This window comes from Haliotis rufescens, unplaced genomic scaffold, assembly GCF_023055435.1.
Source record: "Haliotis rufescens isolate VD_foot unplaced genomic scaffold, xgHalRufe1.0.p SCAF_25, whole genome shotgun sequence".
In the NCBI taxonomy this organism is placed as follows: Eukaryota; Metazoa; Mollusca; class Gastropoda; order Lepetellida; family Haliotidae; genus Haliotis; species Haliotis rufescens.
Window position 1 is genome coordinate 6,191,519 of NW_025963946.1, and position 26,606 is coordinate 6,218,124.

The 26,606-nt window shown below is 43.4% G+C and overlaps 2 protein-coding genes across 4 annotated transcripts in view; both read left to right on the forward strand.

The window, feature by feature from the left end:
• Nucleotides 1–15,828, forward strand: part of LOC124150052 (leucine-rich repeat and immunoglobulin-like domain-containing nogo receptor-interacting protein 4) — a 30,588-nt gene extending 14,760 nt beyond the window's left edge. For 2 of the 3 annotated variants that reach the window (XM_046521946.2, XM_046521945.2), the window contains exon 2: nt 13,813–15,828. In XM_046521946.2, coding sequence (XP_046377902.2) covers nt 13,828–15,429 — 1,602 coding nt within the window. In that variant the 5' untranslated portion in view covers nt 13,813–13,827 and the 3' untranslated portion in view covers nt 15,430–15,828. Of the gene's footprint in view, nt 1–7,433; nt 7,601–13,812 lie in introns of those variants that run through there. The other variant, XM_046521944.2, reaches the window with a different exon arrangement.
• A 6,392-nt stretch (nt 15,829–22,220) lies between these two features.
• On the forward strand, nt 22,221–26,366 carry LOC124150022. The gene is made up of 2 exons (XM_046521893.2): nt 22,221–22,339; nt 25,644–26,366. The coding sequence occupies exons 1-2, from the start codon at nt 22,295–22,297 to the stop codon at nt 25,977–25,979; spliced, it is 381 nt and encodes a 126-aa protein (XP_046377849.2). The 5' UTR covers nt 22,221–22,294; the 3' UTR covers nt 25,980–26,366.
• Nucleotides 26,367–26,606: the final 240 nt, after the last annotated feature.

Here is a 26,606-nt window from a genome sequence, read left to right on the forward strand (position 1 = left end):
TCGTAGGGAAGACGTGGAAGTATCGTATTGATGACGTAGAAGTATCGTATTTATGGAGTAGAAGTATCGTAGTGATGACGTAGATGTATCGTAGTGATGACGTAAAGGTATCGTCGTGATGACGTTGAAGTATTGAAGTGATGATGTAGAGGTATCCTAGTGATGACGTAGAGGTATCGTAGTAATGACGTAAAGGTTTCGTAGTGATGACGTAGAAGTATTGAAGTGATGACGTAGAAGTATCGTAGTGATGACGTAAAAGTATCGTAGTAATGACGGAGAATTATTGAAGTTATGTCGTTGAAGTATCGTAGTGATTACGTAGAGGCATCGTAGTGATGACGTAGAATTATCGTAATGATGACGTAGATATTGGTTAGTGATGGCGTAGATATTTGGGAGTTACGGCATGGATATAGGGTAGTGACAACGTAGGCGTAGAGCAGTGACGACGTATAGATGTAGGGTAGTGACGCCGTAGATATGCTGTTGATGTAGGGTAGTGACGGCGTATATATCGGGAAGTAATGGCGTAGATTTCAGGAAGTGATGACGTAGATATAGGGTAGTGATGACGTAGATGTCGAGCATCATGACGACATAGACGTAAGTCAGTGACGACGTAGAAGTGAGGAGAGACGGACAAAACGGGAGTTGTGGTGGCGTCAGGGCTAGTGACGTTGAATGGTGCTGTACTGAACAGAACTGTTTGTTAACTTAGCATTCTCTTGTATTGTCCCGACAATTTTGCAAATAAATGTATAGTGGATAGCCCGAGTGACGATCCCTATTCATGACCGTAGGGTTATGTGAAACCTTATTTAAAATCGGAAATTTATTTATTTAACATTGAGCAGATCGCGAGAAGCGTCACGGGATTCCCCCGACCGTTGTGTTTTTATTGCTTTCCTTGTGAAGCTGTTTAACAATACCCCTACAGCTAGAAATAGAATGGCTCGACTGCAATGTTCGATCCCTGATCTGCCATCAACTTGGCCAAAACTCTAGTACGTTGGGAGGGTGTGTGTTAAAACGCACTCACTGTACGTAACTTAAAGACAGACACACTAGCTTCAATATCTGTAGTCCGCAGGGTTAAGCTGGAATTGGAGATGAAGTTCGGCGACTTCATTGTATACAGTTCGCTGTCAGATAGCTGGAGTATTCACTAAATGTCTGTGTCTGTGCAAATCCATATCTTAGATCGCATCACCACGTCAAATATACGTACGTCACCATTTTGTTCCCACATTTCAAAAGACACGCTGTCATCTTCATCTCTCTCTAATATCATCAGTTCGGCATACTCCCCGCTACTCACTTCCCACCCCTCCCTCTATCCCGACATCCTTCACGGGTCACTTGACAGGGTCCTCTTCAGTTTCCGCCCGCCCTCACCCGTCAACCAGCTCTGCACCCCTGGGGCGTGGGAAATCCTTCCCCTTTGTGCACAGGTTTATTTGACTCCCTATCCACAGTCCCTGATCCACACCACCCTCATCTTCACCGGTCCTACGCTTTCGATTCCATCCCCACCCCCAGGACTAACTATCCCACTGTGTCCTCTTCCCACCCCCGGGCAATCTTCCCTTCTCCCACGGTCCGGATCAAAGACTCGCAGCGAAAGTGCCCTTAACATCGGGACATAATCCAGTAGGACCGCTTGGATTATCGTGGATGACAAGGAGCAGGGCTAGAGACTGAATGTGGGTCAGCCGGATGGGATACTATATTCTTACCACTTAAGATACACTCCATTTGATTGTCAGACGCTCCGGGACTCTCGGTGTCTCCTCGCTAGGCTGAATAACGTTAATGTAGGACGCGACCCTTAAGGGTGTACCCGTCCGCTTCAAACGTGAGACCTGGACCCACTTGCACAAAGCGATCTTAGCGCTAAGATGATCGTAACCCCCATACTTTAACATAGGCTTACAATAGTCTTTGTGCTAAGATCGCTTTGTGAAAGTAGGTCCTGGAGCGTAAGAGATTAACAGTTCGGCGCATCACCCCTACCACTTGGTATCATTGTATGATCTCTGTAACGAATCGATTTCCCGATTCTATCTATTCCCATATTCTGATACTTTTAAACGTTCGAGATATTATGTCCTTAAGGCCTCTTTTACACTTCATTAACTCGAAGTCATTTACAGTTACACTTCGCTAACTCGAAGTCATAAACAGTAACACTTTACTAACTCGAAGTTATATAAAGTTACACTTCGCTAATTCGAAGTCATGTTTGGTTACACATTATTAACTTGAAATCATATACAGTCAAACACCGATGTATCGAAGTTGATGGGACCTACTTCGAGTTATCCGAGGTTCGGCACGACAGAAAATGATTATTAAAGGAGGAATACGACACATCAAAGTTCGACACAACTGTGTTTAACTGTAAGGTTACACTTTTTTAACTCGAAGTAATAAACAGGTACGCTTGGCTAACTCGAAGTCATATACGGCTACACTGGGTTATTTCGAGGTCATGTTTGGCTCACAGCGCTAACTCGAGAAATGTCGAGATGTCCGTACATCCGGGCAGTATAGTATTGGTACTATATAGCCTGATATGTATACTGCCGGTGCCTCTGAGAAACATCGCCATAAACGAGTGAGTGAGTGAGTTGGGTTTAACGCCGCTTTTAACAGTATTCCAGCTATATCACGGCGTGTCAGCTTAATGTGGGAGGAAAGCCCGAAGTGATGCGAGTCTCAGACGTTTACCACTTCGGTGAAACCCACGAGCACGGGTATGGTGCTAACAAACCTAGTAACATAATCGGGGTTAACCGGGATTCGAACCCACAATAATAGGTTTCTGGCGTGCCCAAGGGACGCAACTCTGCACAGCGAATCGCGGCGCGTAAGACAACTGAGCCACCCGTGCAGCCTCGCCATAAAGGATATCGAAATAATGAAATTCGCGTTATCAAGCTATGCTTGACAGTACAAGCATTTGGTTGGTTTGTTGCACTCAGCAATATTCCAGCTATATGACGGCAGTCTGCAAAAAATCGAGTCTGGACCTGACAATCCTGTGATTGATATTATGAGCATCGATCCATGCAATTGGGATCGATGACATGCATCAACCAAGTCAGCGAGCCTGACCACCCGATCCCGTTAGTCGCCTCTTATGACAAGCAAAGTCGCCTTTTTACGGCAATCATGGGTTGCTGAAGACCTATTCCACCTCGGATCCTTACGGGTCGCACAAGAATTTGAAAGGGATTAATCTATAGTTGTATCGAGTCACTTGAATGAGTAAGTAAAGTATCACGCCGTAATTTAGCAGTATTCCAGCAATATCACGACATGGTACATAAGCAGTTGGTTTGACACATCGTGCACCTTTGGAGAATCCCCCCCCCCCCCCCCCCCCCAAACCCCAAAGTCGCCACTTGAGAAACATGGAAAGAGGCGCTGTGAGTATTTGGGATGCCATTTTTGAAGTCCTACCAATTAGTCCATGTGATTGCGGGACCCGGACGTGTAGCCTAGTAGGTGAAGCGTTTGCTCATCATGCTGCTGGCCCGGGTTCGATTCCCCGCATGGGCATACTGAGTTAAACTCATTTCTGGTGTCCCCCGACGTGATGTTGCTTGAATATTGCTAAACGGCGTAAAACCATACTCCCTCACCTTAATAACACAAATAAATCTCAATAGTTCGGACATAACGTTAGAACAAAGTTCTCTCGTGGGTTTGTGGTGACCCTTTGTGAATAAATCTAACAACATTATAGAATCTTATTACGTCCGTCCAGGGATTAAGCAAATGTATTATGTGTCGTAACTAATGACAGCTAGACAAAGCACAGGTGGCCCAATCGTCTGAGGCGCCACAATGTGTGTCCCTTGAACCTGCCAGGACCCTATGAACGTGGGTTCGAATCCCCCGTGGGTTTCACTAAAGAGGTTAACGTCAAAGACCTGTAGTACTTTGGACTTTCCTCCCACACAAAGCTGACACGCCGTGATATAACTGAAATACTTTTCCAATTAAAGCGACACACTCTTTTCATAATCTTAAGAAATATACATTGTATATTGTACGATTCCGGTTACATCATAAGCATGTGTTTATGAATCACAACCAACAAGTGATGATACCCGGCCCTATCGCTACCATCCGTTGCCTGTTTTGTTAACCCCTTTGATGCCATCTCGTACCTCACTATAATCACCTAAACGCCTTTCCTCCTTGTTTTCTGTTTTGGCTGATTGTTTTTTTTACCTTGCCTAAATGTGGTATATGTACCTCAATATATACATCACACGTTCAAACTGTAATTGTGACCAGAGATATCCCCCCAAACTTCCTTCCTCTTTGTCCCGGGGCGATCGGGTAGCCTAGTGGTTAAAGCGTTCGCTCGCCACGCCGAAGACCCGGGTTCGATTCCCGACATGGGTACAATATTTGAAGCCCATTTCTGGTGTCCCCCGCCGTGATGTTGCTGGAATAATGCTAAAAGCGGCGTAAAACCATACTCACTCACTCACTCCTCTTTGTCCGTGTTCGTGTTTTTCACCCTTGCTATGTGTACCTACATATATACCGCTTTGACCTCATTACAACGTAACGATTTTATCCTGTCCTTGTCAGCGTACGCGGGCATCCCGTTTTAAGGTTGGTCATTGGTCTGCATCATAAAACTTTTAAAATGTATGTCAATAGCTAATTGCTTGTTTTTAAATGTGATGCTTTTATGATCAAATATTATCGAAGGCTCTGCCCAGGAGGTTGAGGTACCGTGAAATGATTGTCCCCCTGTGTGACACGTAATCCTATCATAATCGATGTAACTATCATCAACCATTTTAAGCCAACTCATTGCTGAGTATTTTTTATTTTGGCTAGCATTGTGCACAACCACAAGTGGCTAAAGTGATGACGTAAATCCTGCTGGGTATCATGCAGGAAGCAGAAGTACTGTAAGTCCCCATGATCCCCAGCGAGGTGGCCTAGCTTTGGTTACTGGTGGCCTATAGCCCGTGTTTTAAATTATATAAATAATATTATGCCCAAATATGTTTGACAAATTTGTTTTTTAAATACGCTTTGTATTCATGACTCAATTGTGTATATATATATATATATATATATATATATATATATATATATATATATGAACTTGTTCTCGTCGCTATATGGATGTAAAATTATGACGATGCGACGTTAAATTTTACTCGATGTTTGAATGGAACTTAGCAGCTTCGCTCCTCTCCTACCCAACGTATGGCGCCGGTTGTCGATTGCTATTTACTCTACGTGTTAAGTGTATATATTACGACCCCCTTACTTTCACCCTGGGTTGCCTGAGCCGTACAAGGGTAGTATTACTCGGAGCGTCGAATACAACGCATTGCCGTCACGGTGTGTCGTGATCGAGGGTTCTTATGGTGAGAGGTTAACCTATTATCCCGACAGTGTATGTAAGTAGAATGTCAAACACTGCGCCGAGTTTGAGTGGATTTCGTTGAATGGGAGTAATAGCTTAGTCTATATACAAGTACTATCTTGTAATAAGGACAGGGGTCTCATTTGTATTCCTTGTTTGCCTTTTACACATAAAACATTCGAAAGAATGAGTTAATTCTTTTAGCGGTCACTGAGCCACGTACAATTGGTATTGGGGTGTGTGGGGTGGGGGTCACTGCACATGTTTTTCGTAGGGGGATTTAACTGTGGTTCGTGCGGTCAAAATGGTGCGTATGTATAGTTTATTGTGGTGAGGGGTCGGGTAGCCTAGTGGTAAAAGCGTTCGCTTGTCACGCTGAAGGCCCGGGTTCGATTTCCCAGATGAGCATATTGTGTGAAGCCATGTTATTGTGCCCCCACCGAGCTATGGCTAGAGTATGGCTACAAACGGCGTAAAATCATACTCACTCACTCATTTTTTATTGGTGATTAGGCTAGTTAAGTTCTTTTTTTAAATGGAGATTGGTTGGACAGGTCATCTAGAACGCTGTCATTGGCTGAGTTAAATCCCTTGGTCCTCTGCTTGGGAAAAGGACCGCCTCCGTGGTCTAGTGGTAGAGCGTCCGCCCGGAGAGCGGAAGGTCCGGGGTTCGATCCCCGGCCGCGTCATACTAAAAGATGGTACTTGTTGTTACCCTGCCCGGCGCTCGGTATTAAGGGACTAAAACAAGGACTGGTCGGAGTCAGCATACTGTGTCTGAGTGGCGAGTTTGTGGAATTGTATCTGTGTGGACTAGTACAAGCAGCTACACACACACACACACACACACACACACACACACACACACACACACACACATGCATTAACGTCACTATATGGGTGTAACAGTGGAAAACGTCTAATACCTGCATTACGTTTGGCTTTCAACCGCATTTACACCGTTTGTGGAGCTAAGGCCGTCATGCCTCAGTTTAACATGAATATCCCATTAAGACACATTACACTGACTAAGAGTTGGTCAGTCCTTGCTTTATCAAATTTAATGTCGAGCTACATGGGTAGCAACAAGTACCATCTATTAACGTCTTTCGGTATGACGTTGCAATACATCGATCCCCTTCCGCCTTCCCTCGCTGTGTTAGGACCGGATAAGAAGCGTGTATTTCCAGACTCACAATACAAAAAGAACCGTAGCATCTATAGCAGAATTGCCTCCCTTAGTCGCACCAGGATCAGTTGATGGTGAATTCGAATCCCACATTAGCTCCAATTATAACCCTTGGGTTACCTCAACATACCCGTGCTAGTTTGTTTCAGAAAGGTTCCAGATAAAACAGCATTTATTCAGAGTTCATTCCACAATATAATGCCACCATGTAACTATGACCCTGTTCAATCCAACTCCCTCCTTCACTCGCAGTCAGTATCGGAAAGTCCCTCGAATCTCCGGGTTAAAAATATGGCCTTCAGCAAACCATCCTTGTCGTAAGAGACAACTGACGGGATCGGCTGGTCAGGCCCGCTAGACTGTCATCGTATCCCAATTGCGTGGATCGATGCTCATGATGTTAATCACTGGATTGGCTCAAACTCGATTATTCACAAACCGCCGTCATATACCTGGAATATTACTGATTGTAACATAAACAATAAACAAACAATATAATTTTTTCAAGTCAGGACTGAACCTGGTTTCAACACAACCGAGCATGAGTGAGTGAGTGAGTATGGTTTTACGCCGCTTTTAGCAATATTCCAGCAATATCACGGCGGGGGACACCTGAAATGGGCTCCACACATTGTACCCATGTCGGGAATCGAACCCGGGTCTTCGGCGTGACGAGCGAACGCTTTAACCACGAGGCTACCCGACCGCCCCCAACGGAGCATGAAGACGACGCAGTACTTGTACTTCAACACAGTTGAAATAGGTCAGACAATGACCCACATTCATTGATATAGACAATACAGTATCTGTACACCTATCTAGCAGACTGTTCTCTACATAGGTAATACAATCAGGCCTGTTTGCAGATAAAAGATTTTGTCACCTGCTCTCATAGCCACGAGCTTCAACATGACTCCACAAACACAACAGGAGAAACAAAGAACGCTGACAGGATGAGGTGCCTGGATAATTGTTGTTGTTTAGTGTTGTCATGCAAGAAGGTAAACACATTAGCCACATTTATTAGTTTGTAAAAAGCATTTGCGGTATTTAGACCTGGTATCAAGACGCCAGATCGTAAACGCTATCAACAGGTTTATGTTGAGGTGAGGTGAAATGGGGTTTAACGTCGCGTCCAAGATTATTGCATTTATATAGCGACGTGCATGCACGTGTATGTGTGTGTGTGGCTGCATGTACTAGTCCGGACTGTTGCCGATTTACAGTGCTAGCTCACTGAGATACCATGCCACAGTTTAACATGAATACCCCACTCAGACACAGTATACTGACTCCGAGCCGACCAGTCCTTGTTTCAGTCCCTTAATGCCTGGGTAACAACAAGTACAATCTTTTAACTTCTTTTCGTATGACGCGGCCGGGGATCGAACCCCTGGCCTTCCGCTCTCCGGGCGGACGCTCTACCATTAGACCACGGAGGCGGTCCGGTTTATGTTGAAGGTTGTTGTATGTGAACTGTATATGTTTGGAATATTTTCTTTTGACAAGTGTCGTGTCCACGTCGACGGCACCGAATGGTACAGCACCAGGCCATTTGGTGTAATTGTCATTGGCAACATGATGACAGATTTGTTTTGTTTGTTTGTTGTTTAACGCCGCACTCAGCACTATTCCAGCTACATGCCGGCGGTCTGTAAATAATCGTGTCTGGACCAGGCTTTCCAGTGATTGACATCATGAGCATCGATCCATGTAATTGGGATACGATGACATGCTTCAACCAAGTCAGCGAGCCTGACAATCCGATCCCGTTCGTCGCCTCTTACGACAAGCATAGTCGCCTCTGACGGCAAGCATGGGTTGCTGAAGACCTATTCCACCCCGGATCTTCACGGGTCTATGCATTTTGTGAACTTTGGTGTATTTATGGTGCTTCGAAACGCACACCTGTTTTAACCTTGCAAGGATCAAAATACCAAAATCAGTTCATATGTATGTCAATTCATATGTTTGAAATCATTATTATGATAAATATTTCATTGATCACTTCGTATTACCGAGATATGTATATGTATATGTATACTACAGTTTACCCGAGGTTGTAACTCCAACAAGCGTACAAGAAGCTGTTTGTCAGAAAGCAATTAGTTGAGTATGAGAAATGTTTTGGCAAAACACAATTAGTTAGAACATGACAAACGTTATCACGATAATAACGTGGATACATCTCTTCCAATTGATAAACATATTATTTGTAATCAAACAAGCGTATTTAGAACGAACCTACATATGTTTCTTTCATTCGTCAGTATATGACAATTTATCAGAGTGTGTTCTTCAAACGAACGTTTTTTCGCATCACAATTTAGTCCAAGTACCCTTGTCGTGGTAATAACATGAATTAATTTCTTCCGCCCAGTGGATAACATATTGTTTATACCAAAACAAAGGCATATAGGTCGCATCTTCCCGAGGCAAGTGAGTTAACTAACTGTAAAAGTCCAGTTTCCACCCTTGCCGAACTAGGCTGGTATTATGGAGTTACATTTTGACTGGACTAACGAGTCTATGCATAGTCCAATCAAAATCGCACAACGAAATCGAAATACGGTTCGTAAACTGTCGCGCAGATTTCGGTCGATTGCAGTATTTGCAAAGAATGTGCACCGCCAACTCGTTGTCAACAGATATTTTCCAAACCTTTTCATGTTTTTGATCAAGGTGCTTGCGTGACTTGATCCACTTCGCGATGTAAGACCCGTTTTATCACAACATAGATCTTGATTATCGATCAGATCGTCTTGACTGGGCGCCATCGTTTTCTTTGAAACAAATGCAAGTGATGAAATCTGATTGGTCCATAGGAGAGGCTTGAAAGGGACACAACTCGTAATAGCCACTGGTGGCGCTACGATCGAGCCCAGGAATTTCAGCCAAGTTCGCCAAGGGTTGAAACTGGACTTTTAAAGTCAGTTCACTCTCTTGCCTCGGGAAGATGCATAGGTCGAAACTGGTCATATGTTGCGTTTGTTTTGATCATAAGTATGTGACAGTGTACAGAAGCGTATCATTCAAGCAAATGTCATAAGACTCAAGAACAACATATATTATTATATGTTTGTAATGCGTCTACCTGTGTAGGGGCGGTGGGGTAGCCTAGTGGTAAAAAAAACCTCGCTCGTCGCACCGAAGATACAGGTTCAGTTCCCAAAATGGTTACAATGTGTTCCCAGTCGCGATACCGCTGGAACAGTACTGCAATCGGCATAAGACCATTCTCACTCACTCCATTCATGGATGTATGATTTATTTTCAAATCAAGATGATTTCATACGAATCTAAAACATAACGTTGCGTTTGTTCTGATCCTGAGTATATACACTTTCCCCAAACAGTGTAAACAACGGGTTACTTCTCCAGTTCTAAACCAATAAACTTAATACTGAAATGTCACAACGATTTACAGTAACATATATCCTTTCAGCGCAGCTCACTTTCAATACGTCTACACTGTTTCCAAGCATAGGGCGTAGCCAAGGTTGAGTGCTAGTGTTACCCTTTTTCGTGTTAGACGTGGCAGCTGTCATATTAGAACAGTGTTACTGAGTAGACCTGTACATCAAGGGCAGCTAAGTCAGTGCGAGCTGTGACATGGAGCACGACATCTGTGATGAACTATCATCGCCAAAACGCGACCTGAATTCAAAATTAAAATCCTTATTTCGGGCCCATGACTTCTTCCGTATGTCCAAGGGGTGGGGAGAATATTTTAACAAGCATCTATAACATACCTATCCTAAATCGGGGCTTATGAGCGGAGCTGAATGGCCCGATTATCTGCGTAAAAAAACTATTAGTTTGGCAGTGTTGTTGTTATAATGTACTTTTGCAATGGGGCACGGCTGACAGTTATGTAAATGTGTGTCGCAAAAGGGTTTACCTTCAACACATTTACGTCATGAGCTGAACAACCTTCAGGTACACAGCTGTCATGCAAGTGTAAAATGTACCCCTCAACTTTTGATAGAGATAATCAGATATGTCATTCTATTTAAGGAATAAACGAAGAGTAGGAGTTGTTTATCGTACAACAAAACACTCCAGGGAGAATATACCATGAGTGGCGAAACCTCGTGTGGTTTATTCTCCCTGCAGTGTTATAGTTTATGACAAACAACGACCCAAGTCGTTTATTTCTTATATGATATGTCAACATTATGTACAGCCTCTTTAAAGATGTTGATAAAATAAACAAGTTTTGAAAATAGCATTTTATCCGTATTTAAATAATGATTACTCCCTCATTAGAATCCGACCTCGGCAATAACGGACAAGTCCAATTTTTTGCATTGGTGGGTATTTAAAGATGTTGATAAAATAAACAAGTTTTGAAAATATTTATCCGTTTTAAACAATGATGACTACCAAATTAGAATCCGACCTCGGCAATAAAGGACAAGTCCAATTTTTTGCATTGGTGGGTATTTAAAGATGTTGATAAAATAAACAAGTTTTGAAAATATTTATCCGTATTTAAATAATGATTCCCCCTTCATTAGAATCCGCTATAATTTGTTTATCCCACTGCGCGGGTTTATAAAACAATTATTACGACAAACGTAAGACAACATACAAAACGAAGACAAAATACTTGCGAGAGTAAGCCAATAGTGGGGTTCAAAGCAAGAAGAATATAAAACGCAAGCATGTTAATAACTGCCCACGTAAAATATTCAAGATGGCTTCTTGAAACAACACGGACAACGGCGAAGTCCATTTTTTTTGCATTGGCGGGTATTTCGCGCATATTTTCACAATCCCAACACCGATTATCTGTACCTTTTCTCCCAAAACCGATTGTCATATCTCTCTCGCTTTTGGATGCGATCATTGGACCATCGCGTTTATCTGCGTTGCCCAGCTACAACTCACTAGACACTCCCCTCTCAATAATAACATCGTCTTATATACGAGGTCGGTCATCAGGTTGCGAGTGCATGGTCGAATCTCCAAGAAATGACGACATGATAAGAACAATGTTTTATTATGAAATAAACGACGCTTCGGTCTTTGCGATTTATCGCGGAGCTATCTTATATTTAAAAATACACACGCTATAGTATGATAATCAGTTATGTGTATCGTGGAGCGATGAACCCGTGAAGATTCCGGGGTAGAATAGGTCTTCAGCAACCCATACTTGCCGTAAAAGGCGACTATGCTTGTCGTAAAAGGTGACTAACGGGATCGGGTGCTCAGGCTCGCTGACTTGGTTGATGCATGTCATCGATCCCAATTGCGTGGATCGATGCTCATGATGTTAATCACTGGATTGTCTGGTCCAGACTCGATTATTTACAGACTGCCGTCATATAGCTGGAATATTGCTGAGTGCGGCGTTAAACAACAAACAAACAAACAAACACATCATGGAACGATGAGAAATATCCCTATATGTAGCGCCTCAAACTGTAAACAATTGTTGCATTTTCGTTGTCCGTGTGTCCATTACTTCGTGTTTCCGTTGTATCACTGACACTTGTACTGAGAACACAGAAGAAGAAACAGAAGTAAAGAATGACTACCCTTTTTCTATTTACTGGTGGAAAATCCATGGCGCTTCCAGTCAGTATTAAAGCTAAAATTGAACCGTCATACTTGTACAAACTAACTCCATAATGCCAGGTCCGACGTATTCATATCGGTCGACTTATGGAGATCGTGTAGTCACAATGTGTGTGTGTGACTGATGTGTGTGATCTGTCTGATGTGTGTGACGTGTCTGATGTGTGTGACCTGTCTGATGGGTGTGACCTGTCTGATGGGTGTGACCTGTCTGATGTGTGTGACCTGTCTGATGTGTGTGACCTGACTGATGTGTGTGACCTGTCTGATGTGTGTGACGTGTCTGATGGGTGTGACCTGTCTGATGTGTGTGACCTGTCTGATGTGTGTGACCTGTCTGATGTGTGTGACGTGTCTGATGTGTGTGACGTGTCTGATGGGTGTGACCTGTCTGATGTGTGTGACCTGACTGATGTGTGTGAATTGGCTATTTGTTGTGACCTCTCTGATGTGTGTGACCTGTCTGATGTGTGTGACCTGTCTGATGTGTGTGACCTGACTGATGTGTGTGACCTCTCTGATGTGTGTGACCTGTCTGATGTGTGTGACCTGACTGATGTGTGTGACCTGACTGATGTGTGTGACCTGTCTGATGTGTGTGACCTGTCTGATGGGTGTGACCTGTCTGATGTGTGTGACCTGTCTGATGTGTGTGACCTGTCTGATGTGTGTGACCTGACTGATGTGTGTGACCTGTCTGATGTGTGTGACCTGACTGATGTGTCAGAATTGGCTATTGGTTGTGACCTGTCTGATGTGTGTGACCTGTCTGATGTGTGTGACCTGACTGATGTGTGTGAATTGGCTATTGGTTGTGACCTGTCTGATGTGTGTGACCTGTCTGATGTGTGTGACCTGACTGATATGTGTGACCTGACTGATGTGTGTGACCTGTCTGATGTGTGTGACCTGTCTGATGTGTGTGACGTGTCTGATGTGTGTGACCTGCCTGATGTGTGTGAATTGGCTATTGGTTGTGACCTGACTGATGTGTGTGACCTGTCTGATGTGTGTGACCTGTCTGATGTGTGTGACCTGTCTGATGTGTGTGACCTGTCTGATGTGTGTGACCTGTCTGATGTGTGTGACGTGTCTGATGTGTGTGACCTGACTGATGTGTGTGAATTGGCTATTGGTTGTGACCTGACTGATGTGTGTGACCTGTCTGATGTGTGTGACCTGACTGATGTGTGTGACCTGTCTGATGTGTGTGACCTGTCTGATGTGTGTGACCTGACTGATGTGTGTGACCTGACTGATGTGTGTGACCTGTCTGATGTGTGTGACCTGTCTGATGTGTGTGACGTGTCTGATGTGTGTGACCTGACTGATGTGTGTGAATTGGCTATTGGTTGTGACCTGACTGATGTGTGTGACCTGTCTGATGTGTGTGACCTGACTGATGTGTGTGAATTGGCCATGGTTGTGACCTGTCTGATGTGTGTGCAACTGAAGTCAAATGGACCACAAATATTAGTTCGTTATAACCGTAGTTCGTTATAAGCATATATACAACATCTATACAGCAAATGGCCGGGACCAAAAATTAAGTTCGTTATATCCGTCAGTTCGTTACAAGCGTGTTCGTTATAAACGTAATTTACTGTAATTATTATTTTATTTGCAGAGTCATCACGTGACGATGGTATCGTTACCGTGCCGTGACGTGTGGGGGATAACGCTCGTCATCGTCCTTTTCATAGCACATAGTACGTCATCTGACGGAGGCGCCTGTCCTCACGGATGTACATGCTCCGCCACCATTATAGACTGTCGTCATAGCAACCTGACGTCACTTCCTTCCACCCTTCCATTGGCCGAGACGATTGAGAAGCTACTTGTTTCAGGAAACAGGATAAAGCAGATTGGACTTGAACTTAAATCCTACCCAGCACTCGAAAGAGTTGATGTGGCATCCAACAACATCAGCAGCATCAGTGATGGAGCTTTCAGTGGCATAGAAAATCTGGACAATCTGATTCTTCGTCGGAACTATCTGGCAAAGTTAACGAACGAGACCTTTCGGGGATTGCGGGCGCTCAAAACCTTGGACTTGGGGTACAACGTCTTGAAGACCTTACCCAATGGTGCTTTCAGAGACTTGAAAAGTTTGCAGCAATTAGATTTAATGAAAAATAACATTTCCTTCATCGAAGACGACGCTTTTGTTGGCTTGGAGTCTTTGCAAGTTTTGAATTTAACCCGAAACCTTCTTCAAGTGTATCCGACAAACGCTTTATCAAGACTGACATCCGTTACCCGGCTTGTATTGGACGATAACAGGTTGAAGACCATACCAAGGTTTGCATTTGCAGGACTTTTGAATCTGAAGTTTTTGAGCCTCAATGGGAACCATCTTGCAAGCCTGGAACCGTCGGCGTTTGCCGTGCTGAAGGCGGGTTCTGGCACCTCTTTAGTGGAGCTCTCAATTAAAGGAACAGACTTGAACGATGTTCCAACGGATGCCTTTAAAAGTCTTACAAGTCTTGAAATACTGGACATCAGTAAAAATAAATTCAAAATTTTTAAGAGGGGGTCTTTTAATGGGCTGAAAAGTCTTCGAAAGCTGACAGTAACATCCTCAAGATACCTAACAACCATTGAAAATGGAACTTTTGAATTTATGTCGAATTTAACGGAAGTCATCATACGAAATAATAAAGCTCTCACGTCGATCGGAGAGACAACTTTTCCCTCCGCGGGCTCACTGGTGGATCTCGATTTAAGTTCCAATTCCATTCGCACATTTTATCCAAATATGGTTCCATGGGATAGAAATGCGACTGTTGATATAAGAAATAACCAGCTTCTCTGTGACTGCAATATTGTTTGGATGTTTACAACTCTGAAGAACGCCAATAATCCGAATACAAAACTATATGCGTCAAATCTTTCGTGCGCAGCGCCGGATCCATACAGAGGGAGAAACGTATTCTCGCTTTCGAATTCCACCTTCAGCTGTGACATTGCTAAACCTTACACCCATGACGTCCTGAGTCGGGTCAAGGTCGCGGCAATTGCTGCAGTCATCACAAGCCTTTTACTTATGTGTTGTGCTCTTTTCATCAAGTTCCGAAAAAAGATTTGCATGGTAATCCGAAGACAGTATCGGTACCGCCAATATAAAAACAACGGCTCCCTTTCAGACAGCAGACAGAACGGGGAGCTCCCGGAAGAAGGAACTGCAATGGAGGTCATAAGTTCATATAAAGATGACCCTGAAATACAAGTTCAAGGTCAATAGGTCAGTCAAGGTCAAAGGAATTTTTGACGTGTTTCAACCTCGACAGTGACTTTGTTGATATCAAATAACCATTGTATAAAACGTGCAATAGGTATACTGATGTGAATCTAAAACAATCCGACTGCACAGGTATCAAATATTCATTAACCTCCCCCTGAACATCTCTTTCTCCAACATGAATCTTTTTAAGGATCAATAATTGAGACACGGGAGTGGTTATATAATATTGGTTTTATGTAGATAACACATTTGTCTCGATATGTTACAGGATGTGAGGAGGCACGGGTGGCGCCGTGATTCGCTGTGCAGAGTTGCGTCCCTTGGGCACGCCAGAAACCTAGGATACTGGGTTCGAATCCCGGTTCGCCCCAATTATGTTTCTAGGTTTGTCAGCACCATACCCGTGCTCGTGGGTTTCACCGAAGTGGTAAACGTCTGAGACCTGCATCACTTCGGGCTTTCCTCCCACATTAAGCTTACACGCCGTGATATAACTGGAATACTTTTAAAAGCGGCGTTAAATCCAACTCAATCACTCACTTACAGGACGTGAAAGCCCTGTGACCTGACCATTCGTGACAACTCGGCCCTTTCCGTCACCTGTAGGAAGAGTCCCCGCCTTTTGATCGATGTTTTGTTCAAAACAAACTAACCCTAGTGCAGCTATTACTGTTAGACACACAGCCCCTACTTAGGAACTGACCAATTCAGGAGTAGGGGGCATAGTTTGTGAAACAAGTTTATTTTCTTCGAAAACTGGAAAAAAATCCTCAGTTTTATAAAAAAAATACATCGATCACTTGACATGCTGCATGTTCTTGAAAGTAATGAAATCATATTGTCTCAAATAAAAAACCGGCAACAATCAGATCATCCTCCCTACAGGACCCCACCCCACCCCACCCCATCCCCCGAATTTCGAATGGTCGGTCCCTAAAGAGTTTTAATATTCAGAACAGAGCAGAACTTTATTTACACTCGGGCCGGGATATTCGGCCGGGATATGAGAAACACATTTACAAACAATATATACAGAAGATGGTTTACATGTAAGATTTTACAGTTTTTATAATGACATTACAGAATGTACAGTTTTTTTCACAACCTTATTTTTTTTAAAGTTAAACAATTACTTAAGTATAGCATATTTGGGTTTTTGAATTTGGGACAAATATTTTCCGTTGGTGTTTAAAAAAAGGCCAAAGACACCAGAAATGGGCGTCACACATTGTACCCGTGTACCCAGCTAGATGTGAGTTGACTTCTTGATTGTCTATGGGGTCCAGGCTAGCCCAGTCGTCAAAGGCGCCTGAATTGGCTGTGCAGAGTTGCGTCCCTTAGTCGTACCAGGATCCTGTGATCGTTTGTGCGAACATAGATGTGGAAAGTTGTTGTCATAATATGTTACCTATGAGATTGTTTTACCTTTGAGTTGCTCAAACACTATATCAAATCAATGGCGTATAGCTCGGTGACTAGTGTAGCCAAAGAATATCACGTTGTATATACCATTCATCTTATATGTTGCTACTCTGTGTATGGCCATGTATGATAATTTAGCACATCCTCACGTAGTATAGAGGAGGGACGGGTAGGCCAGTGGTGGACGCAGTCGCAATATGCAGGATCTGCCGATTCGGGGGTCAGTTTGCACCCCTACCCCCTTCATTTTATGCAACATACTTTTATACCGCACCCCCCCCCCCCCTCACTCTGTACTAGGGGAGGTCGGGTAGCCTAGTGGTTAAAGTTTTCGCTCGTCACGCCGAAGACCCGGGTTCGATTCCCGACATGGGTACAATGTGTGAAGCCCATTTCCGGTGTCCCCCGCCGTGATATTGCTGGAATATTGCTAAAAGCGGCGTAAAACCTCACTCACTCACTCACTCACTCACTCTGTACTAAGCAACTTTACCCTAAATAATGTTCGAATGTATAATTGATTTAGTTGTACAATTTTGCGACTGAACCGCTGTGTTGTTTTTTCACCACCCACCCCGATTCCTATAAAAAAAAAATACCAGTCCCTTGTGATCCCTACTCTGCCTGCACCTCGCACGTTGGTTTAAAAAAACCTGTCGACGTAAATGATATGTGTCGTGTTTTACTCCATTTCCATATTCAGCTAACATGAGATCTTATAACCGATATACTGTTACACACTTGTTTCCGTCAGACTGGAACTAAATTTGACACCAGGAATCTTATCTAGTTCCAATCTCATTAAAATCAGATCTTTGTTCTCGCTTCCGCTAAACAGAGATCTGAGGACATCCCATTACGGGTCACATCAGACCGACCTTGCGCGAACTTTGACCGACCAATAGAATGACCAATCAGAAGGCAGCTTTCTCGTGCTTTACGGCACTAATTTCAAATTGGCGACTACGCTTCGAAACATATTTTGACAGATTCTCGATTACAAATTTGAAACCTGAACAAAATACATTCTGGAATGGCTAATAGATGGTCTAGATTGTAAGGATTCAGTCGTTAAACCCGTTACTATCGTTCGGAATACACCGTGTTAAAGTTTTCGAGATTGCATGACTAGAAATCACATTCCGACTGTCACTTTCATAATCTGGTAAGCGACGCTCTGATTGGTCGGATGAAAGATCGTTCTGATGTGACCCCTAATGGGATGTCTTCAGATGTTTGTTTAGCGGTAGCGAGAACTAAGATATGATTTTAATGAGATTTATCTAGTTCTTCTGTATTTTGATACCAACAAAATGTACCCTTACATAAATCCATGCTTCTTGTCGATGCTATATTAAATATATAGTTACATGTATTCATCGCGCTTTCCATGAAGAAACATTTCTTGAAAGTTTCTTCATTTTAATTAAGTCTGCACTTAAGGATGGAAAAAAGAAAACGAATCTCCCTAACAACCAAAATATTTACCTCACAAATTACAGCAGCCCGGACCAGTTTGGTTTTGTTAATGGACTCCTAAGGGCTAGTAGAATTTCAGACATGTTGGGGGGTTGAGTTGGGGGTTGGGGTGTGTGGGTTTTGGAGATAGGGGTTTGGGCTGGAAAGGGGTAGGGTGGGTTGGTATTGCAGTATGTTAAAACTATTCGGACTAGTAGACGTTCATGGTTACTTTCCATCCCCGTTGGGGGTCACGGACGTCCCAGTCGTCTAAGGCGCCGCGATTCGCTGTGCAGAGTTGCGTCCCTTGGGCACGCCAGAAACCTAGGATTGTTGGTTCGAATCCCGGTTCGCCCCGATTATGTTTCTAGGTTTGTCAGCACCATACCCGTGCTCGTGGGTTTCAGCGAAGTGGTAAACGTCTGAGACCTGCATCACTTCGGGCTTTCCTCCCACATTAAGCTGACACGCCGTGATACAACTGGAATACTGTTTAAAGCGGTGTTAAACCCAACTAACTGACTCACTCCAGCCCCATTGAACGTCTTAAAGTATTAAAGAAACAACGGTGGTTAATTGTGGGAATTATGGTACTCCCGGTCGCCAAAACTCAAAAGGCCGGGGATAAAATATATTTTCTTTACGCAACCCAACAAGAAACAAAGGTTGTAGAATAAATACATATGCTCTTCTCACGGGAATATGTTATGCACTCCCATAACTGTTTCGTTCAATCTTAGTTCTTTGTGATTTGCACTCGTGTCAGCCACCCGTTACATCACTCCCTTGTGGCCACTACAATGAGCACTGTGCTTCGTGTATGTTACATTGTTGTATATTTCATACGAACAATGCACATTTCATGGGAGTCATGTACATTTCATCTACATTGTTGTATATTTCATACAAACAATGTACATTTCATGGGAGCCATGTACATGTCGTCCTATAGTTTGCCTTTTGACGGATTTTACATATCTACTCTAAGTAACTTTCCTTTGTGTGACTACGCGCTTGAAAAAATGTATTATGTGAATTCAATGTGTATGTAATGTTCTTTTGACATTAAATATTGTAATGTGATCCAGGTTGTTGAAGTCAATGGGACATCCGTGTGGGACTCTAGTCCCTTGTTGTCATAGTGATGACGTCAAGCTATTCTTGCAGTTGATTCTGCTCTGTTTGTTTGTTGTTTAAACGCCGCACTATGCTTGCCTTGTGAGGCAATCAATAGGATCAGGTTGGTTGGTTGGTTTGTTGTTTAACGCCGCTCCCAGCAATATTCCAGCTATATGACGGCGGTCTGTAAATAATCGAGTCTGGACCAGACAATCCAGTGATTGATATCATGAGCATCGATCCACGCAATTGGGAAATATGATCAGGTGCTCAGGCTCGCTAACTTGGTTGATGCATGTCATTGTATCCCATTTTCCTAGATCGATGCTCATGTAGTCAATCACTGGATTGTCTGGTCCAGACTCGATTATTTACAGACCGCCGTTATGTAGCTGGAATATTGCAGGGTGAGGCGTTGAACAAAAAACAAACAAACAAAACTCATGAGGTAAAATGTTTCGTAAGAAACTGATAAAATTAAAAAATCAACGACCCAAATATGTACCCTCGAGCTCGCTACAACACACTCATAAACATGGCGACAATTCCGAGATAAGCCGAATGTAGACCTTGTCGTAGCTATAGGTTACGGAAACAGGCGAGTGGTGACGAATGGAGAATGGAGGTGGTTCCAGGATCTTGAAGAAACCGGGGTGCACGCGATACCGCAGTGAAACGAAATATGATTGATTGGCATGTAAGGTGTGTCAACAAGGGACTGGATTTATAAGTGCGCATGTTTACTGCTTATCCACATCGTCCAGGATGCAGGTTTGATTCCATGCAGGAGTGTACTCTTTGTGAGTGGGTGAGTGAGTGAGTATGGTTTTACGCCGTTTTTAGCAATATTCCAGCAATATCACGGCGGGGGCACCAGAAATGGGCTTCACACATTGTATCCATGTCGGGAATCGAACCCGGGTCTTCGGCGTAACGAGCGAACGCGTTAACCACTAGGCTACCCGACCGCCCCCTTTCTTTGTGTGATTGTAACGGCCATAAAATTTCCGAGTCCCGTGATGGGATTCGAACCACGGACCTTCTGATCACAGGTCGGACGCCTTGTCCACATGACCAAAGAGGTTAACCCCGTCAGCAAGCTGACAAGATAAGGATGTCATCTGTGGGATGACTCCACGCCCGCTACATACTCCCCCGTCAACAGAAGGCACGTCCCGGGCCGCATAGTAGGGTACTGAGGCTTATTTTGCTCAAATTTAATATGAACGCGCTCAGCCCCACGTTGGGCGCCAATGTAACGGCCATAAAATTTCCGAGTCCCGTGATGGGATTCGAACCACGGACCTTCTGATCACAGGTCGGACGCCTTGTCCACATGACCAAAGAGGTTAACCCCGTCAGCAAGCTGACAAGATAAGGATGTCATCTGTGGGATGACTCCACGCCCGCTACATGATGTCGATGTGACACGGTTCGAATGCTACTATTTCAGCACAGATACCAACTCACTCACTCACCATTCAACTTGCTGCTATCGATGTATATCATCCTCGACAGCCGTCCCATTCGGGTCCCCTCGGAATGTACCGTTACCTACAGAATATATCGAGATGGTTTATGCTGGTTTGTTGGTTTGTTGTTTTACGCCGCACTCAGCAATATTCAAGCTATATGACGGCGGCCTGTAAATAATCGAGTCTGGAACAGACAATCCAGTGATTGATATCATGAGCATCGATCCACGCAATTGGGCTCGATGACATGCATCAACCAAGTCAGCGAGCCTGACCAACCGATCCCGTTAGTCGCCTCTTACGACAAGCATAGTCGCCTTTTACAGCAAGCATGGTTTGCTGAGGACCTATTCTACCCCAGGTGATGTATGTGTTTGTATGCGTCCGTCCTCCACCACGGAATATGTGATTATTTGTTCTTGAAAATAACCGTTCAGCGTCTGTGATTCCCAGAACTCCTAGAAGCGCCCGGAAATATTCACTGACGTCATCACTCGAGTTATTCCTCTGTCGACATATTGGACGCGACATCTTTCCTTTGATGTCAACCGTACACTGACTTCCGATACCATATCAAGAGGTAGTGCGCCCGATATTTTGTTCTAGAAGCGGAGTTACCACAAAACACGTGCAGATCATGCGCACGTGCATATTACGTTGTCTCGATAAAGCTGCGCATTTGGCCGTAGGCCATCTCGTGATGCACTCATAATTCCATTGTCGATCGGGAACAGAACCAGGTCACAAATGCCCGGACTCTCCACGGAATAATAATAATAATAATAATAATAATAATAATAATAATAATAATAATAAGAAGAATAAGAATAATAACAATCATCATCACAATAATTATAATACGTAATTGTGATTATTATTATTAGTAGTAGTATTTGTAGTAGTGGTAGTACTAGTAGTAGCAGTCGTAGTAGTAATAGAAGTGGTAGTAGTAGCAGTAGTAGTAACATCATCTTCGTCATCATCATCATCATCATCATCATCATCATCAGTTGCAACAGCAGCATCAGTAGTAGCATTAATAGCATCAAGTGTACAGTTGTTCCGATATAAAGTACACAACGTACAAGTAAACAACTGGACCCGGATACGACGGTCGCTGCACGCAATGAATGGCGTCGGAGCAAGGACTCTAAGGGAAGGACGCTACATCAATGAATGCTGAACATCCTAGACCACTTATTGGTCCTCCACTTTGTGAGAGAGGCGTCCGTCTGACAGATTGCTGCGACGCGGAAGACGGGGCAAAACAACCGCAATCCTGTGCTCTGATTGGTCAGTTCTCCTATCACGTGTGTATGTATGACGTCAGGCCATCCTGTTGGTTTCTAAACTTAACTGTTTTTGTATGTATAAATATTCTGCCGTTAGTGATGTACGTTCAAGTTGGTGGATTCTATACAACGTCTATGAACATGGTAAGTGTGCATTTCGCTAATATTGCATAAATTTAAATATTAAGTATTTAATATGATTATCTTACTTTCATATCATAATATTGAAATCTGATTTGTTTATGTCATCTTGATAAAATACTATTTATCCCGCCTAGCAGAAAAATAAATGTCTGAGTGGTAGAATAAATCCCTTCTACGAAGAAAAAACGTTGCTTGTGGATTTCTGAGCGAAAGAATGAATCCCTTATACCCCGCCACGAAGCAAACAGCTGCACTCTGTTTTCGAGGCAGTGAAAGTCACGTGACACAGCCCAATTTAACCTCAGCTCAACAAAGATTTTCTATCAATATTCAAGATGTTTTAATTCTTCAACAACGGCAGATTGAAACATGTCGGAAAGATAAATTCGTTGTAACAGTAATACGAAGGTGACATGTGGTTTTACGTGTCCCTCGTTATACTACGAGGCGATCGAAACTGCATACGCCCTAATGCGGTTAACCATAAAACCACGTTCCCATCGTGATACTGCTACAACTAGTGTTGTCTTCCTCATCCCCATTGCGTCTCCCTTTATTGGGGACGGTCAGGTAGCCTCGTGGTTAAAGCGTTCGCTCGTCACTACGAAGACCCGGGTTCGATTCCCGACATGGAAACAATGTGTGAAGACCATTTCTGGTGACCCCCGCCGTGATATTGCTGGAATATTGCTAAAAGCGGGGTAAAACCATACTCACTCACTCACTCACTCTTCATTGCCTATGTGCTCTTTGCCTCCAGTTGGGCATGGTGTCACAGTCGTCTTAGGCACCGCAATTCACTGTGCAGGGTTATGTCCCTTGGGCTCACCAGAAACCTATGATTGTGGGTTCGAATCCCGGTTTGCTCAGATTATGTTTTTAGGTTTGTCAGCACCATACCCGTGCTCGTGGGTGTCACCAAGGTGGTAATTAATACGTCTAAGACCTGCATCATTTCGGGCTTTCCTCCCATATTAAGCTGGCACAGTGATATAACTGGAATACCGCTCAAAGCCGCGTTACACCCAACTCACTCACTGTATATCAAAACAACGTCAAGGTCCAGTGGTTAAAGCTGTTAATCATTGGCCTAGATGGACCAACCCATTAAAGAGTGCATCGTGCCTGCAGTGATATGTTTTAATTTTTCGAATATCAATCCATTCCCTGTTCGTTTCCGAATAAATCCTTAGCGTCAAATGCTTATTGTAGATTCCGTATTATATAGGGATCAGGTGGACTCGGTGCTGTTGCCAATTTGGTTACACCATGCTCTTGTTTATTTATTTATTGTTTGTTTATTTGTTGTTTAACGCCGCATTGAGCAATATTCCAGCTATATGACGGCGGTCTGTAAATAATCGAGTCTGGACCAGACAATCCAGTGATTGACTTCATGAGCATCGATCCACGCTATTGAGATACAATGACATGCATCAATCAAGTCAGCGAGTCTGACCACCCAATCCCGTTAGTCGCCTCTTACGACAATCATAGCCGCCTTTTACGACAAGCATAGCCGCCTCTTACGACAAGCATAGCCGCCTTTTACGGCAAGCATGGGAAGACCTACTCTTCCCCGGATCTTCACGGGTCCATGCTTTAAGTAACTGGTTTGCCTGGTCCAAACTCGTAATATTCAAGGCCGCCGTGAAATAACCGGAATATTGCTGTGGCGCTAAACAACATTCACTCACTCGAATTTGTTCCCAGTACTTAGTGAGTGATTTAAAATTCATGGTCACATCGGCAGTATTTAAGCCACATGGTCCCTTAATGTTTACAAGGAGGGCGAGTGTATGAAATAACAAGCCAGATTTGATGACAGTTGATTAACTGAAGGAATATAAGTAATCGGGTAAAATTGAAGTTGTGGTGATGTCAAATAAGAACGATTTATCTTGTGATGTTACATATTTTTCGGGAAAAATAGTCAATTTCACACCAATTTGTAATAGTGCGTTCTTGAAAAAAAACCTCACTTTAATTGTAGAAATACATTCATTGAAGAATATTCATTCAAAAAAAAATCCTTGTATATTCGTATGGGGGTTGCTATTATGTATATGAAAACACAGACAAACACGCCTTCAGTTTCATTGAGGACATCTGGTTTGGAGGTCTTCAGCAACCCATGCTTGCCGTAAAAGGCGACTATGCTTGCCGTAAGAGGCGAGTAACGGGATCGGGTGGTCAGGCTCGCTGACTTGGTTGATGCATGTCATCATATCCCAGTTGAGGAGATCGATAATCATGCTGTCAAACAATCATATTAGGGATTGTCTGGTCCAGATTCGATTATTTACAGACCGTCGTCATAAAGCTTGAACATTGCAGAGTGCGGCATTAAACAACAAACAAGAAAGCAAGGTTTGGAGGCTAGCTTCGAATGATTAAGAAAATATGTTTAATCAAGATATATGTTTAATCAGGGATAATTCCTTATACTTGTGCATGTAATATAACCCGCAATACTTAATGGACAAATAAATACATTGCAAGTGATTCCCTGCGTTTGATTGCCTAACCAAGCAATGTACTTTGAGTTGTGTGTGTTTTAGCGCTGAACGCTATATCGTATCGTTGTCGAGTGTTATTGATAAATTGTATTGTATACATCAGTTTTTACACCCCTATAAACTGCAAAAAACTTATTAAAGACAAGAAATCGTGCAACTTTATGGATAGCAACTTGTTATTTTGCATTTAGCGACGTTTCGATCTGAATTCTTACACGTATCATACCGTCTAGGTATACAGCGTTTGGTGGAGCCAGGTGATAGTCCTACTGATTCTGTGTATCTATTGTGATTACAGCGAAAGTATCTCCATGGCTGTATACAATTAACCAGAAGTTGTTATCCATAAAGTTGTCCGTGACTCACCAACTTCTAGATTTGTTTGTTTGTTTGTTGTTTTACGCCACACTCAGCAATATTCCAGCTTCTGACGGCGGTCTGTAAATAATCGACTCTGGAACAGACAATCCAGTGATTGATATCATGAGCATCGATCCATTGGGATCGATGATATGCATCAACCAAGTCAGCGAGCCTGACCACCCGAACCTGTCAGTCGCCTCCTAGACATGCATAGTCGCCTTTTACGGCAACATGGGTTGCTGAAGACCTATTCTACCCCGGATCTTCACGGGTCAACCAACTTCTAGAATGCCAATCAAACATACTTAAGACAATTCGTAAATAAAGTCCTTGTCATTTTAGCGTCAGTTAACTGTTTATATCGATATGCAATCATACCAAGTCATGTTGTTAATCCTACCTTGTTTCACTTGAGTTTTCAGATCGCAATACAGGTATCTTTTATCCGACTTGCACTGGTAATGATGGTCATTGCAGCCAGTGCCCAGTCTGCCCTGTTAAACCGCAATATCAATCTACTGCGCAGCCGCCTGGGGGATGTACTTCCGCCGGAACTGGCCTTGTCCGGGCCATTCATCCAATCAGATCGCGTCTTTCTGGGGCATGCCCGAGAACAAACAACTACCGAAGCTACCACTGACTTCTGCCTGTCTATATTTTGTGTGTCACCAAGAACGTGTCGAGATAGGATCCTGGACAGAACATCGTGTATCAATGACTGTTTGGAAACTTGCCATGCTCTGATACAACGGAAATGATGTATAAAGCGTTGTATTGAGTTAGAGGTTGTGTTTGGTTGTTGTTTTACGCCGCACTCAGCAATATTCTAGCTATATGACGGCGGTCTGTAAATAATCTGGTGAGGACTAGACAATCCAGTGATTCATATTACGTTCAACGTCCCAAGTTATCGGGTATGATGGCAGGCAAACAAATCAGAAAGCCTGACCACTAGGTCCATTGAGTCGCCTCGAACGACAAGCATAGGTTGCTGGGGGCCAATTCGAACCCGGAATCCCACCGGGTATGGGTTGTGATACGATAGATTATTTGATCATATTAATTATGTTTATTCCCCCACTATAATGGGGTTTGCTTTTGTACACTGAACATCAACATCAAAATAAAACATAAAACCATATATAACTTCAAGGATACATGTATCTGAACGAGTAGGTGAGTGATATCACGATGTGTCAGGGTTTGTGTTGGATGGGCACAGAGACTCATTTCGAGACGTTTGCAATTTAATGAAACCCGGATTGTCCTGACAAAACAATATTCATAATTGATCAAGGCTTCGAACCCACGAATACAAGAAAATCGTGGGAGCAAAGGGATGCAACTCGGCACAGCGAGTAGTGGCGTTCAGGCAAACCTGACAC

What these genes read in the sequence shown, in the direction of transcription:
- LOC124150022 (XM_046521893.2), top strand. Translation starts at nt 22,295, where the DNA reads ATGTACGTTCAAGTTGGTGGATTCTATACAACGTCTATGAACATG. An exon ending in ATACAACGTCTATGAACATG is followed by an intron (nt 22,340 to 25,643) that starts GTAAGTGTGCAT and finishes TTGAGTTTTCAG; the next exon opens with ATCGCAATACAGGTATCTTT.